The sequence below is a fragment of the Manis pentadactyla genome, chromosome 3, assembly GCF_030020395.1.
Source record: "Manis pentadactyla isolate mManPen7 chromosome 3, mManPen7.hap1, whole genome shotgun sequence".
Taxonomy (NCBI): domain Eukaryota; kingdom Metazoa; phylum Chordata; class Mammalia; order Pholidota; family Manidae; genus Manis; species Manis pentadactyla.
Window position 1 is genome coordinate 220602104 of NC_080021.1, and position 13375 is coordinate 220615478.

Consider the following 13375-nt stretch of genomic DNA (forward strand, 5'->3'; position numbering starts at 1 on the left):
TCTTGGTGAGTAAGCCTCCTTATGTGCACAAAAGTGTTTAATTTGGGTGACTGCTCATAATATGAGTGACTGTACTCATAAAAGCAAAGCACATAGGATATTGAGCAGGCCCTTGTTAGGTTGTATTAGTGGACCAGACATCTTAAGTGATTTCATTTTACAATTTACTCACGTATTCTTTTTTTTTTTTTTTTTTTTGGTATCATTAATCTACAATTACATGAGGAACATTATGTTTACTAGACTCCCCCGTTCACCAAGTCCTCCTACAAATCCCATTACAGTCACTGTCCATCGGCTTAGTAAGATGCTGTGGAGTCACTACTTGTCTTCTCTGTGTTGCACAGCCCTCCCCGTGCCCCCACTGCATTATACATGTTAATCGTAAGGCCCCCTTTCTTCTTCCCCCCCCTTATCCCTCCCTTCCCACCCATCCTCCCCAGTCCCTTTCCCTTTGGTACCTGTTAGTCCATTCTTGGGTTCTGTGAGCCTACTGCTGTTTTGTTCCTTCAGTTTTGCTTTGTTCTTATACTCCACAGATGAGTGAAATCATTTGGTACTTGTCTTTTTCCGCCTGGCTTATTTCACTGAGCATAATATCCTCCAGCTCCATCCATGTTGTTGCAAATGGTAGGATTTGTTTTCTTCCTATGGCTGAATAATATTCCATTGTGTATATGTACCACATCTTCTTTATCCATTCATCTACTGATGGACACTTAGGTTCCTTCCATTTCTTGGCTATTGTAAATAGTGCTGGATAAACAGGGGTGCATCTGTCTTTTTCAAACTGGGCTGCTGCATTCTTAGGGTAAATTCCTAGAAGTGGAGTTCCTGGGTCAAATGGTGTTTCTATTTTGAGCTTTTTGAGGAACCTCCATATTGCTTTCCACAATGGTTGAACTAATTTGCATTCCCACCAGCAGTGTAGGAGGGTTCCCCTTTCTCCACAACCTCGCCAACATTTGTTGTTTGTCTTTTGGATGGATACTCCGTATTCTTTGTATGTTAAGGCTTTATCAGACGTGAAATAAAAATCAGTGGCCACGGGATCAGTGACCTGACAAAGCCAGGCCAGAGTCTGTGTGCCGGCTCCCTTGAAGGGCCTTTAATCACTGTGACAATGAGGTCTTCTGTCAAGTGTGCATCATCACTTCTATTTAAGTCAGCTGCTCTTCACTTGGTTTCTGACCTGGATGTGGCTTGGGGAGTCAGACTGACGGGCAGACCACCTTGACTCTGATTGCCTAGTGAGGATAGGGCTCTCCTAGGACTCACTGGAGCTTCTGGGTCCTGGTTCAAACTTGGAAGCTAGCCAGTGCCCATAAGGTTGCTTCTTGGTGGCGGGTACCACATCTCACTCGTCCCCTGGTTTTGCATAACACTGTGCATGTGGGAAGCACCCCGCAGGAATCGGGTTAAAAAAAAAGTGTTTGGGACTGGTGCCTGTTTCCATCGGAGGCTGAACCTTTGGGTGATCTCTCTGTAATGTAATCCTGGCGTGAGCTTCCTTTGGCTAGAAGTTCAGTCTGACTTCTTTTTTCCTTTAACAACTTTTATGATCTTTTCCCCTTATAAATGACGATGGTTATTGTAGAAAACTTGGAAAACATGGATGAGCAAACAGAACAAATGCAAATTCCCCATAACCTTATCACGTGTAAGTGTAGTGTTTTCATATAAATTCTCACAGTTTTTATTTATTTGGGTGTGATATATAGTCTTAGAAGCACAGGTGGGGTCTTACCAGGCCCTGGACTGTGAGCCGAAGTTTGTATTTGGCAGAATGCTGTGAGCAGCTCTCCCATGGCTGTTCTGTGGCGCCTGCCCGCTGTGGTCTTGGCAGCTGAAGGCTGCACTGTCTCCTGCTCTTAAGCAGTGGTTTCCGTGGACGGTCATGATCATGTCCCTCCCATGCTTCCCTGGTGGGCAACAGTTCTGATTTAGCTGAGGTTCATTTTTAAAGGCTTTTGATTGGTTTTTGCCCAATTTCTGACCATAAAGATTATACTGTTTTTCTCATGCTGTTAGGCCAAGAAGGTGTCTTTTTTTCCATGACTTCCCATATATTGGAAATTATTTTTAAAATCCTTGTGAATTTGAAAGGTTAAAAAAGGGTGTCTTCATTAACTTTTATTTTTTCATTCACTGGTAAAGTTAAAGTTTTAAAAATAGAATATAAGTTTGGCTATTGAATTTTCTTTTTGGTAAATTATTTACCCTTGGCTTTATTTATTTGGGGGAGGGGCTATGTTCCTTTTTCCCCTGCCTGGTCAAGTTTGTTGTGTCTAAGGGTGTTACCCATTTGTCATAGTTTTATAAATGACCTTCCCAGGGTACTGTTGTCTTTCTTTGTGGGCTTAGCTGATGTGTAGATGGTGATCTTCACGCAGTCCAGCACATGTGTTTCTTCGCTTACACAGCATTCTGGTATTTACCTCTGTATTTTAGAGAAAAATGGACTCTGTTTTTGACCCCAGATGTGTCTCTGTAGACATTGCTTCCTGACACACTCTTTTGACAGATGATTATAGTTCATATGACCCTCCCATCAGGTCCCCACCTTCTGCCATGGTCACACACACTACATTGGTCAAGTCTCTAGTTGGACTTGATGTTAAGATGACCAGGTATGAATTTTCCACAGCTCACGCCCCTTTTCTTGTGCTTTGCTTTGTTTTTCCTGGAGGTAATACTTGCTTCAGTTTTTCACGGCCTTTTTTTTCTTACCCAATATTTATGTTTTGATTCTGTGTTTTCCATGTTTTGCTGTTTCCTTAGCATTTCCATATGAATTTAAGTTTCTTAGGTTGACCAGTTTTCCTGGGAGTTCTGCGATGCTGACTGAGCTGACTCCTGAGGGAGGGCTCTCCCACACTCCATGCTTTGTGTGGTTTCTCTCCGGCACAGATGCCCCAGAGCCATGTACGGTGTGCGTCCCCTGGGGAGGTTCCCTGTGTCCACCACCATCACGGGGTCCTCTGAGGTGTGAGTGCTCTGATGCAGGGTGAGAAGTGCCCCCACGGGCTGTGCTCTCACAGGGCCTCTCCCTGGTGTGAGTCTCTTGGGCTCAGTGAGATCTGCCCTCCAAGTGCCCGCGCTCGCAGAGTCTCCAGTGTGGTTTCTCAGATGCCTAAGAAGCGTTGAGCTGAGCCTCAGAGCTCTCTCACCCGCGTTTACTGGGGGGTTTTCTTTCCACTGAAAACTGCTGCCTGTTAAATAGGGTTTGGGCTCTTGAAAAGTTTGCATATTGTGAGTTTTCTCTCCAGCGTCAATCCTTGATGCCTAATAAAATCTGAATTCTCTCTGAAACTTTGCTCATGGGCACCGTTTCCGAGATTGCCTGCAGTACCGGTGCACCTGAGTATGGGGTTAAGCCTCTGTCACCCATCCTGGCTCGTTTCATCTGTGAGGGTATTCCTGTGGGATCATTGCCTTCTCTAATTTTTTTAAACTTCTGTAACCCTTTATTCTAATGAGTGTATTTTTTCATAAAAATAGATTAGCTGCCCCCTTTTTTTTTAATGAAGTGTTGTTGATAGACAATTTAATACTGATTTTAAGTATACAGTGCAGTGGTTCAGCAGCTGCCTATATTATCAGATCCTCACCCTACTAGTGCAGCTGCGTCTCTATCAGCACAGGCAGATGTTACAGAATCATTAACTGTGCTCTCCATGCCATACTGCCGTCCCCGTGACCAACTTATATTATGACTGAGAATTTTTGTGCCCCTTTACGCCCCCTCTCCCTCCCCTCCCACTCCCCCCAACCCCTCCCCCATGGTCACCACCAGTCCCTTCTCAGTATCTGTGAGTGTTCTGCTATTTTATTCATTTTAGATTCCACAAATAAATGAAATCATATGGTATTTGTCTTTCTCCACCTGGGTTATTTCACTGAACATAATACCCTCTAGGTCTATCCATGTTGTTGCAAATGGTAGTCTTCTTTATTTATTAATGGCTGAATAATAATCCATTGTGTCCCTACACCACATCTATCCATTCATCTGGTTCACTGCTTCTTTGTGTCTGATTCTGCATCTGGGTGGTCTCATTCCCTTTGGTAGCTCTGGAGCCACAGAGTCAGGCCTGCCAGGTGACCTTGGTGAGTTTCTCTTTTTTCTGTGTGATGTCACTTCTGGGGGCTGTCCTGCGCCAGGCTGGATGGTTGCTCCCTAGGCCCCCTGCATGCATACCTGTCATCTGGGACTTGCCGCCTCCTGGCCTGTGCCTCTGTGTGGGAGCAGGAGGCTCAGAAAGGCTGGCTGCGCCACACATTTCCCAGACACGGGGTGCCTCCCAGCGAGCTTCCCTGGACAGTCAGGTCACCCTGGGGGAGTCCCCTCTTCTGGGGACTGGGTAGGGAGCACCACACACTGTGTGTGTGTGAGTGAGTGGCTGTCCTTGAAGTTATTTAGGGTCTTCTTTCAGTCCCTGGAGTTCTGGAGTTTACCGTGAACCCTCTTGCTGTGGGTTTTTAAATTTTTTACTGATGCCCAGCCAGTTGCTTTAGTCTTATTTAAAAACAAACAAACAAACAAACAAACAGTTTACTGATAGATGAGTTACATGCAGTAAATGAACCTAGTTCCTTGAGTTTTGAGAAGTAACTGTATCTTTTTTAACATTCATGATCAAGGTCACATTTTCATCATCCAAAAAAGGTCCTTTGAGGCCCTTTGCCCAGATAACTACTGATCTGTTTTCTTCAATAGAGATTAATTTTGCCTTTTCTAAGTTTTGATACACCTGGAATCATGTGGTATGTATTCTTTTGGTTTGGCTTCTTTCACTGACACAAAAGAGTAATTGAAGCCGATCCATTCACTGCATCTTTCAGTAGCAAAGTTCTTTTTATACTCAGACACCGCAGCTCATCCACCAGCTGATGGGTACTTGGATCGTGTCTAGTTTTTGTCTATTAGGAGTAAAGCTGCAAGGAACATTTATGTACTAGTCTTTATGTGTAGATGTATTTTCATTTCTTTGAGTAAATACTTAAGATTGTAATTAATTGCTTGGACATATGATAAGTAGGTACTTAACTTTAGAAGAAACTGCCAAAATGTTTTCCAAACTGATGGTACCATTTTAAACTCCCACAAATAAGAGCAGAGAATTGCAGTTGCTCCATATTTTTGCAAACATTTGGTACAGTTAGTCTTTTAATTTTAGCCATTTGAGTGGATATGTAGTGGCTTCTCATTGTGGTTTTAATTTGCATTTCTCTAATGCCTACAGACGTCTGTATATATTCTTTTTGTTGGGTGCTTGTTCAGATACTTTGCCCAATTTCTAATGAGGTTGTCTTATTTTGAGTTGCAAGACTGTTTATATATCTGTCTGTCTATCTATCTAGGAATCAAATCCTTTGTTAGATATGTGTTCACAGTATGCATCTTTAGGTTTTCGCAGTCTGCTTCAAATAAAGTGATAACACTTCTCAAAAAATACTAGAAATGTCTTCTCCGCTCCTGACCCTTGTGCTACTATTGTCATTCATTTCATTACAACCTCAGGTATTATTTATGCTTTCAACAGTTATCTTTTAAACCAGTTAAAAATAGAGAATATTTACGCACATATTTTTCCAGTTTTGTTGCTCTTCATTTCTCAAACTTTTTAAAGAGTTCTCAAACTTTCTGGTTTCAGGACTCCTTCACACTCTTAAAAATTATAGTGGACCTCAAACAATTAAAAATTTTTTTTACCATATTAGCAATTTAAAATGAGAAAATGGAAAAATATTTATTAATTCACTTAAAAGCTGTATTAAACTCGTTTCATGTTAACATAATGTATTTGATTTAAAAAATAAGTATTTTCCAAAAAGTAGTGGTTATTTTACAATCTGTGAGTTCTTCAAAATCTCGGTTTCTAGAAAACATCTGGAGTCTCTTACCTGCTTTTTTGCATTAATCTTTTTGCATGTTATGATATGTTGTTTTTATCGAAATACATGAAGAAAATCTGGCTTTACAATGTTTATATAGTTAAAAGAGGGGAGAGTATTTTCATAATTTTTTCAGATAATTACACATATCTTTTTTTGATTCTACACCAAAACTTGACAAATGGTAGTTTCCCAAATGTTAATTGCAGTGTAAAATTTGAAACTGTTACCAATTAACCTTTTCAAAAAAAATTAAGATATAATTCACATGCTATAAAATTCATTACTTAAAGTGTGTATAGTTCAGTGGTTTTTAGTATGTTCATGAAGTTGTGCAGCTGTCATCACTAACTCCAGAAATTTTTATCAGGCCCATTAAGAAACTATACCTGCCAGCAGTCACTCCCCATCCCGACCCCCAGCCCTGGGCAGCCCCTGATCTGCTGTGCGTCTCTCTGGATCTGCCTCTTCTGGACATTCCGTGTAAATGGGGTCACACACTAGGCGGCCTTTTGTTTCATACTACTTTCACTGAGTGGAGTGGCCTCTCGGTTCACCCACGTTGTGGCACTTATCAACACCTCATTCTTTTCTGTGACAGAATAATCCTGTGTCGTATGGGTGTGCCACATCTTGCCTATCCGTTCCGCGGCTGGTGGGCATTTGTGTCATTTCTGCTTTTTGTCTATCGTGAATAAAGCTGCCGTGAACATTTGTGTACAAGGTTTTGTATGGACATGTTTTTATTTTTCTTGGGTGTAAATCTAGGGATGGAATTGCTGGGTCATACGGAAACCATGTTTAACTTTCTGAAGAACTGTTAAACTTTTCCAAAGAGACTGCACCATTTCGCTTTTCTGCTGGCAATATCTGAGATTTCCAGTTTCCCACATCCTTGCTGTCACTTGGTTTCTGGTTTTTTGATCCTAGCTCTTCTAGAGGGTGTGAAGTGAGTGGTGTCCTGTTGTGGCTCAGATCCCCATTTCCCTGATGATGAATGATGGCAGCCGCCTTACCTGTGCTTATTGGCCATTTGTAGATCTTTTTTGGAGAGATGTCTTTTCAGTCCTTTGCCCATTTTGAAATCTTTTTATCTTTTTATTGTTGTAAGAATTCTTTCATATGTTCTAGGTGCTAGATCAGTGACCTTTTGTACTGTTACATTGAGGTCCATTTGTCTTTCTTGCATGCTTCTGGCCCTTTTGCTCAGCTGTGATTTTGGAAAATTGTTTCACTTGCTTGTATAGATCTTCCCAATGTTGCCCTGTTTCATAACACAGCATCAAAAAGTACATTCAGTATCACCACCACCAGACCAGAAAATCCTTTCCATAGTAGGAAGCTATCTAGCTTATGGCTGAAACAAATTTTCCAAAAGAAATTGCTTTATTTCCAATATTTTATCATGAAAATTTTTAAATATGCAAAAAGTTGAAAGAATTATAGAGAGAGCATACATACCCGCAACCTAGGTTTTACAATTAGCATTTTAGGGTGCTTATTTTATTATCCACCCATCCATTGCCCATCCATCTATTCTAATTCATGTATTTTAAGATTTATGCATATTGATTTTTCATTTGTTTTCCTCTAAAAACAATTTTCTACCTTCTTTATTTGATTTATATGAATTCACCTATCTGTATTATTTTTTAATGCTAAAATATTCAGTTCTCTGCTTTTTCGTCCAGTTACATTTTTGACCACATCCTTTTAAACATTGATGAATATTTTTTTCCGTGGTATTTTTTATAATTGCAAATTTGATTTTATCTTTGAGTTAATAATTTCAGGAAAGAATACTTTAATTTCTAAGACATCGAATTGTTTAAGGTTTGTACAGTTAAACTTTATGATTAAAGTTCATCTAGAGTTACTTTGTATGCGTAGGAAGCGTGAGCCTCCATTCCATTTAAGGTCTTTAGTGGGGAGTCCCAGTCAGAGTGTTTTATCAGTGGTGTTTGCTGTGTGACAGAGATACCATGCGACACAGATGTTCTGTGACGTGGCTTCCTGATCCTTCATGAGGTAGAAAGCATTGCACTGGCATTTGGAGGCAATGGCTTTGTTCTCTGTGTCAAGTCATAGATCATGTGGAGTCCATGTATTTCTGCATATGTGTAATTGGTTAAGTAATACCTATGCCTAAGAGTCAGCAGAGTTAAAACAAGTGAGGGGGTATCTGGGCGGAGAAGAAAAGGTGTGAATCCCAGTGTTGGAGAGCAACTGCCTCTTTAATGCATTTTTCTTCTACTTTAGGTAAATCTTAAAATGAGAGAGATAACAGAGAAAGAAGTTAAGTTAAAACAACAACTATTGGAAAGTCCAGCTCATCAAAAGGTAAAGGTACTTTCACGTCTCTGAAATGTGCCTAGCTAATGTTGCTCTCATGTAAAGGATTGGATCAGTATGTGCCACTTTCTTGTTCTGTCACCAGGAAGAGAGTGCATCTCCTGGGTGCTCTGGCGGTACTGCAGACTCAGGCGAGGCATCAGCTTGCTCCCCAGTTTTCCCCGGCATAGGGCGTTCTTGTGTTTGACTTGGGAGCGGGAGGGAGATGTCGGAGGGATTGGGAAGCCCGAGGAAGGGATGTCAGGTTACTGGCAGTTCATGCGTGGTGCCTGGATTTCAGCAGCAAGAAAACTATCAACTGCCAGAGGTGCCCTGAAACCCCACCCCCTGAGACCCCATGTAGTTGGACGTGTGTCTCTGAAACCCTGCACGTCTAATGACATGATGCAGTTGGGGCATTCCACAATCAGTCATTTCTGTCCTTTTCTTCCTGTTTTATCATAAGCCATGTGTGTGACTGAATCCATGTCCCTAAAATGAGTACACCATATGGTCTGGCCCTGTCCCCTTGCTCCTGGACTCTGGGGAGGCTGTGGGCACCACATGCCAGGCCACACTTTTGTTAACGTCCTTGTTCCTCAGATGGGCACAGGCAACACGCTGAGACCAAGGTGAAGTTGGCATCTGTCCTTTTTGGTGCCCTGCCTGTACCGAGTTTCTGGAGTTGCCTTTGCTCCTGCAGAGGCTAATGCAGAAGTGCCTGTGACCTTCACTGCAGTCGTCTGATAGTACAGGGTGTCCAGGGTTGTGTGCACAGGACAGAACTTAACTTCTCAGAGGACATGCCACCTCTCGTGTACATGCTGTGTGAAAGCGTGGTCCCCACACGGACCTGCCCTGCTGACGCTCCTGTCCTGCCTTGTTCCCCTTGCTTCCCGGGCAGTCTCCCTCCAAGTGGTACTGGAAGTTAGTGCCTGTAAGTGAACTCTGCGTACCAGCCGCCATCCCGACAGCCATCCTGTTGCAATCACTTGCTTCCATTAAGAATCGCTCACACCTGAACCTGTTCCTTTTTTCACATGTCTTCCCTGGTTATTGTTGCTTCACCTCATACAATAGGAGTGTAGCCTGAGTCTGGGCTGGGCTGGCTTTCCGATATGGCACTTGGGAGTTCCAAGCTGATTTATACAACACACAGAGCTTAGTTTTGTCCAGTGTCTTAGGTAGTTTTACAGTTCTGTGTTTCTTCTTTAGACACTTAGTTTCTTTTCTGTGTGGTGAGCATGAAGTAATGACAGGATCCATTTCCTTTCCAGTAAATACCAGAGGAATGATAATCTCATTTCCCAAGTGAGTCTTTGTATTCTGTTCCTTCTGACGTGACCTCCCCTAATGGGATATTTACCAGGACCTCTCTTAGTAAGTGTCACATGGATCGTCTGGGGATAAAGGCGGTGTCCCTTGTGAGAGGCAGAGAAGGACTCCTCTCTCCATGGCCTGCTCCCCGGGGGCTGCAGCAGCCCCGGCTGCCGCCTGCACTGGGGGTGTCCCCTTGTTCCCAGGTAAAGGCCTGAGTTAAGTTGGCACAGCGTGCAGGATTTCTGGATCCAGGTTAGGACTAAGCATGAGTCTTGCCATGAAAAGCAGAGGACAGTGGCGATTTGGTCCTGCGCTTCCTGCTGCGCCCCACTTGCTGACCTGTCTCAGGCAGAATCAGTTTGTTGCGCTGTGTTCTTCAGGGAAGTACCTGGTGCTCCACATGGTGCGTTTTGAAAGAAGCTGTGGAACACCGATCTCTGCCGATTCCTCTAATTGCCCATGCTTTTAGTTTAATTATTTGGACCAGCTTACCCTTAGTACTCTGGCATAAAGGAGGTACCAGCTGGTAAATGGGGTCCGTGGGGGCAGTGATCTGTTCTGTTTGTAGCTGACAGTTCTGCTTCTCTTTGAAATGTATTAACAAAGGAAAAGAAAGTCTTCTTATGAATATTTACATAACCTTTAACTTCTTGAATCCTGAAGGCCAAAAAGTTAAATGTTAAAGCAGTTGTTGTATGATTTAATGAGGATATAGTCAGAAATTCAGCTGTCCTGTGGAAGGAAGGTTTCAGATAAGAGTTTTATAGAAACAAACATGTGACCAAGACCAGTACCTCCAGGTGTGCCTTTAGTGGTGGCCATGGCTGCTGGACTGCAGCGTGCAGCAGGTAGGCAGTGAGGTGAGTGGGTGTAGATGGTTGGGTTAGGTAGGGGAGCTCAGGGCTTCCACTTTAATGCTCCACAGCTAGAGGTTTAACAACCCTGACTCAGTCTTTAGGGCAGTGTTTCCCCTGATTTTAAATGCACGCCATCCATCTTCAGACACCATTTGCCTCCTGCATGCTGTTGTGAGCCCCCCGTGTGTGCTGTGCGTGTGTGGAGCCCGGCCTGGCGCCTGCCCTTTGTGCTGCATGCTGATGCCGTGGAGCTGCCCCATGGGCCATGTGGGCGAGTGGCCCGTCCTGCCTGTGCTGTGGCCCGAGACACACGTTAGAGTCTGTGTCCACACAGATTTTAGTGACATGAACGAAGCCTTGTCATCCTTTTACTTTCAAAAGAATATGTTAGAAATGTCTTATACTGAATCTTAATATTGATGATTCTGCACTATATACTTTGATAACGACTTCAAATTCCAGACGGCTGAGAGGATTTTTCTTTGGGTTGAACTCGTCTGTGTAACTCTCAGAGACGTGCATGCTCGCTGACAGAGACTGCTGGCTTTGTGGTCTAGCTTCTGCTGTGTACTTCCCTCCTCTGGAGAACATGGGCTTGCAGGAAAGGCCTTGCTTCAAAGCTGTATTGGGCATGATCAGAACAAGCGAGCACGCTGCGGCAGGATGTCCGGGGCAGGTGCCTCTGCCGGCTGCTTTCCTTGGCGTCCTGCGTGTCTGCACCCAGGAAGAGACGCCCAGCTTGGGAGCAGCACCGAGGGTCTCGGGGCAGCTCTGAACACGGCATACGATCAGCTTCCTGATGCTTTGCTGCACTGGTTAGAGGGGCTGCTTGCTGTATTGTATGAAATTTTTGACTAACCCGTTCAGAGATTTCTTAAATTATATATTGATGCTGTTTTGTGTTTTTCTGAATGGCTGAGGTTAATGCTGATAGAAATTCTGAGAAAAGTTAACAGTAACTTGGGTCTTCCAAGACTTAGAACGTTTAACCACTTGACTTGTTTCTCATTCATTCATAGTACACTGGCTTCTGGTAGTGTAGATGTGCTTTCTGCCTCCTTTCCTGTGTGCTGTGGCACTTTAGAGTGGCCTGGCCCTGGTGTCATTAGCAGCTAATTGCTGTCAGCCTGTGTCATGATGCCCGGTTCCCTGGATCTTGACATATATGTTCCAGGCAGAGTATGTAATGCAGACATTTTGAGCTTTTTCTGTGATTGCCATCGTTCTAACTGTTGTCTGGACATTGTGTCGGCTCTGGATCCCACTGTCTGCTGTTATGTAGGTGACTGTGGAGGCGCATCATGTGTAGACCATTTGCCTTTCATCAACTGCAGGTGCGTTATCGCCGAGAGCACCCGTCCGCGAGGCAGCCGCCCCACTTCCCGCTGCTGGAGGACCTGATGCGAGACAGCAGGGATGGGGCTGCTCTCCTGGCTGCAGTCCACTACTACTGCCCGGAGCAGATGAAGCTGGATGGTGAGTGGGGCACGCCGCCCAGGGCAGCCCTCTGGGCCCACGGGAGCATCGTGGGGGCCCCGGCCTCTGTCTAGAAACCAGCAGGCAGCACGTGGATTCCTTTATGCCAGCGGGAGCCTGAGGGTGATGTGCTCGGACTTAACCTGCCTTTATCTGGTGAAGAAATTGAAGTGGGTAACGTGGTAAATATGTGTGACTGTACTTAAGTTTCAGAATGGTTAGGGTTTTGTCAGTCGTGCTACAATTGATTTAAAAGATCTAGAACTTAGTTTAGGGATGGGAAAATGAGTGCAGAACCCAGTCTGTTTAGAAACCATTTATGACTCCTCCATTCTTGGTGTTGGGATATGATGATGCCCGTGTGTCTGTCCAGGCACTCACAGCCTGATGGTGGGGGAGGTGTGTATGCACGACGTGGTTGTCTGTGCAGGAGCTGTGAGGTCCGGGATTCTGGTCTGGGAGGTTTCTGAGGGAGGGAGGTCTGGGCAAGAGCATGCCCAGACTGCTGCCCCGCATGGAAAGCACTGGTGTAGACCTGGCACTTGGGCATTCAGTTCATGGTGGTCCTGCTCCTACTCTTAAGGACAAAAGTGCTGGATTTTATAGTTTTTATAGATCAAATAGTTTTAAAAATACATAGCTGAACTTGAAAGAAAGGGAGAGTCTGAGGTTCTAGGAGAGGGTCTCCGTTTTTGAGTGAAAAACCCATGAGCTGATGCCTGGTTGCTCTGGGGCCTGTTGGGACAGACACTGTCTGTCCTTGGGGCTGTGTGTCTGGGAGCTGTAGCCAGGACCCCGGGAGGGACTGGGAACCCTCCCCTCCCTTCCCGGCTAGGAGAGGACCAGGCGGCTTGTCAGATGCCCTGGCCCTGGGGTTAGGGGTGGGGCGGAGCCCTTCTGTGAGGAAATGGTGCCACCAAGCCGCTTCACTGATGGGAAGGGGTTGAAGTGTCAGTGCCCCTGTGGCACAGGGAATGTTCATGTAAGATTGAGTCTAGGACTAGTGAGGGTTGCGGGCCCTGGCAGGGTATCAGTAGAGTTTTCCTCTGGAAACACTTCCACAAGCCAGGGCACACCAGATGCCCACAGGAAGTGAGTGCCCCACTGCTGGGAGATGGACTCGTGAGAAAGTAGGCCCCGCAGAGAGCAGCCCTCCCCAGATGCAGACTGGGCACTGAGACGTCGATGAGAAAGAGCATCTGGTGAAGGGCACAAGGAAGGGGTGGAGACCTAAGCAGGCCTAGCATGTGACACACTCTGGGGGTGTCCCTCACCCTTGGCTCCTCGGGGGCATCCCTTTTACTGTCTGGCCCTGTCTTCAAGTCTCCCTCTGGTTTGCTGATTCAGGTCTTGCTTCCGTTGTATGTAGCCTTTTTCTCACCTTTTTCCGTTGTATGTAGTATTTTTTAAAGGTGACAGACTTAAGGAGAAATGAACAGAACCTCATGTAAGTTGAGTCACAGTGGAGCAGAGAAGAATAAGCAAGGCCATAC

At 44.7% G+C, this 13375-nt stretch overlaps 1 protein-coding gene across 5 annotated transcripts in view; it reads left to right on the forward strand.

The window, feature by feature from the left end:
• CAMSAP1 (calmodulin regulated spectrin associated protein 1) overlaps nucleotides 1–13375 on the forward strand; it is a 79863-nt gene that overhangs the window by 38168 nt on the left and 28320 nt on the right. For 3 of the 5 annotated variants that reach the window (XM_036901550.2, XM_057499249.1, XM_057499248.1), the window contains 3 exons: nucleotides 8158–8238; nucleotides 9134–9166; nucleotides 11741–11882. In XM_036901550.2, the coding sequence (XP_036757445.2) occupies nucleotides 8158–8238; nucleotides 9134–9166; nucleotides 11741–11882 (256 nt within the window). The remainder of the gene's footprint in view (nucleotides 1–8157; nucleotides 8239–9133; nucleotides 9167–11740; nucleotides 11883–13375) is intronic. The other 2 variants (XM_036901552.2, XM_057499250.1) reach the window with 1 other exon arrangement.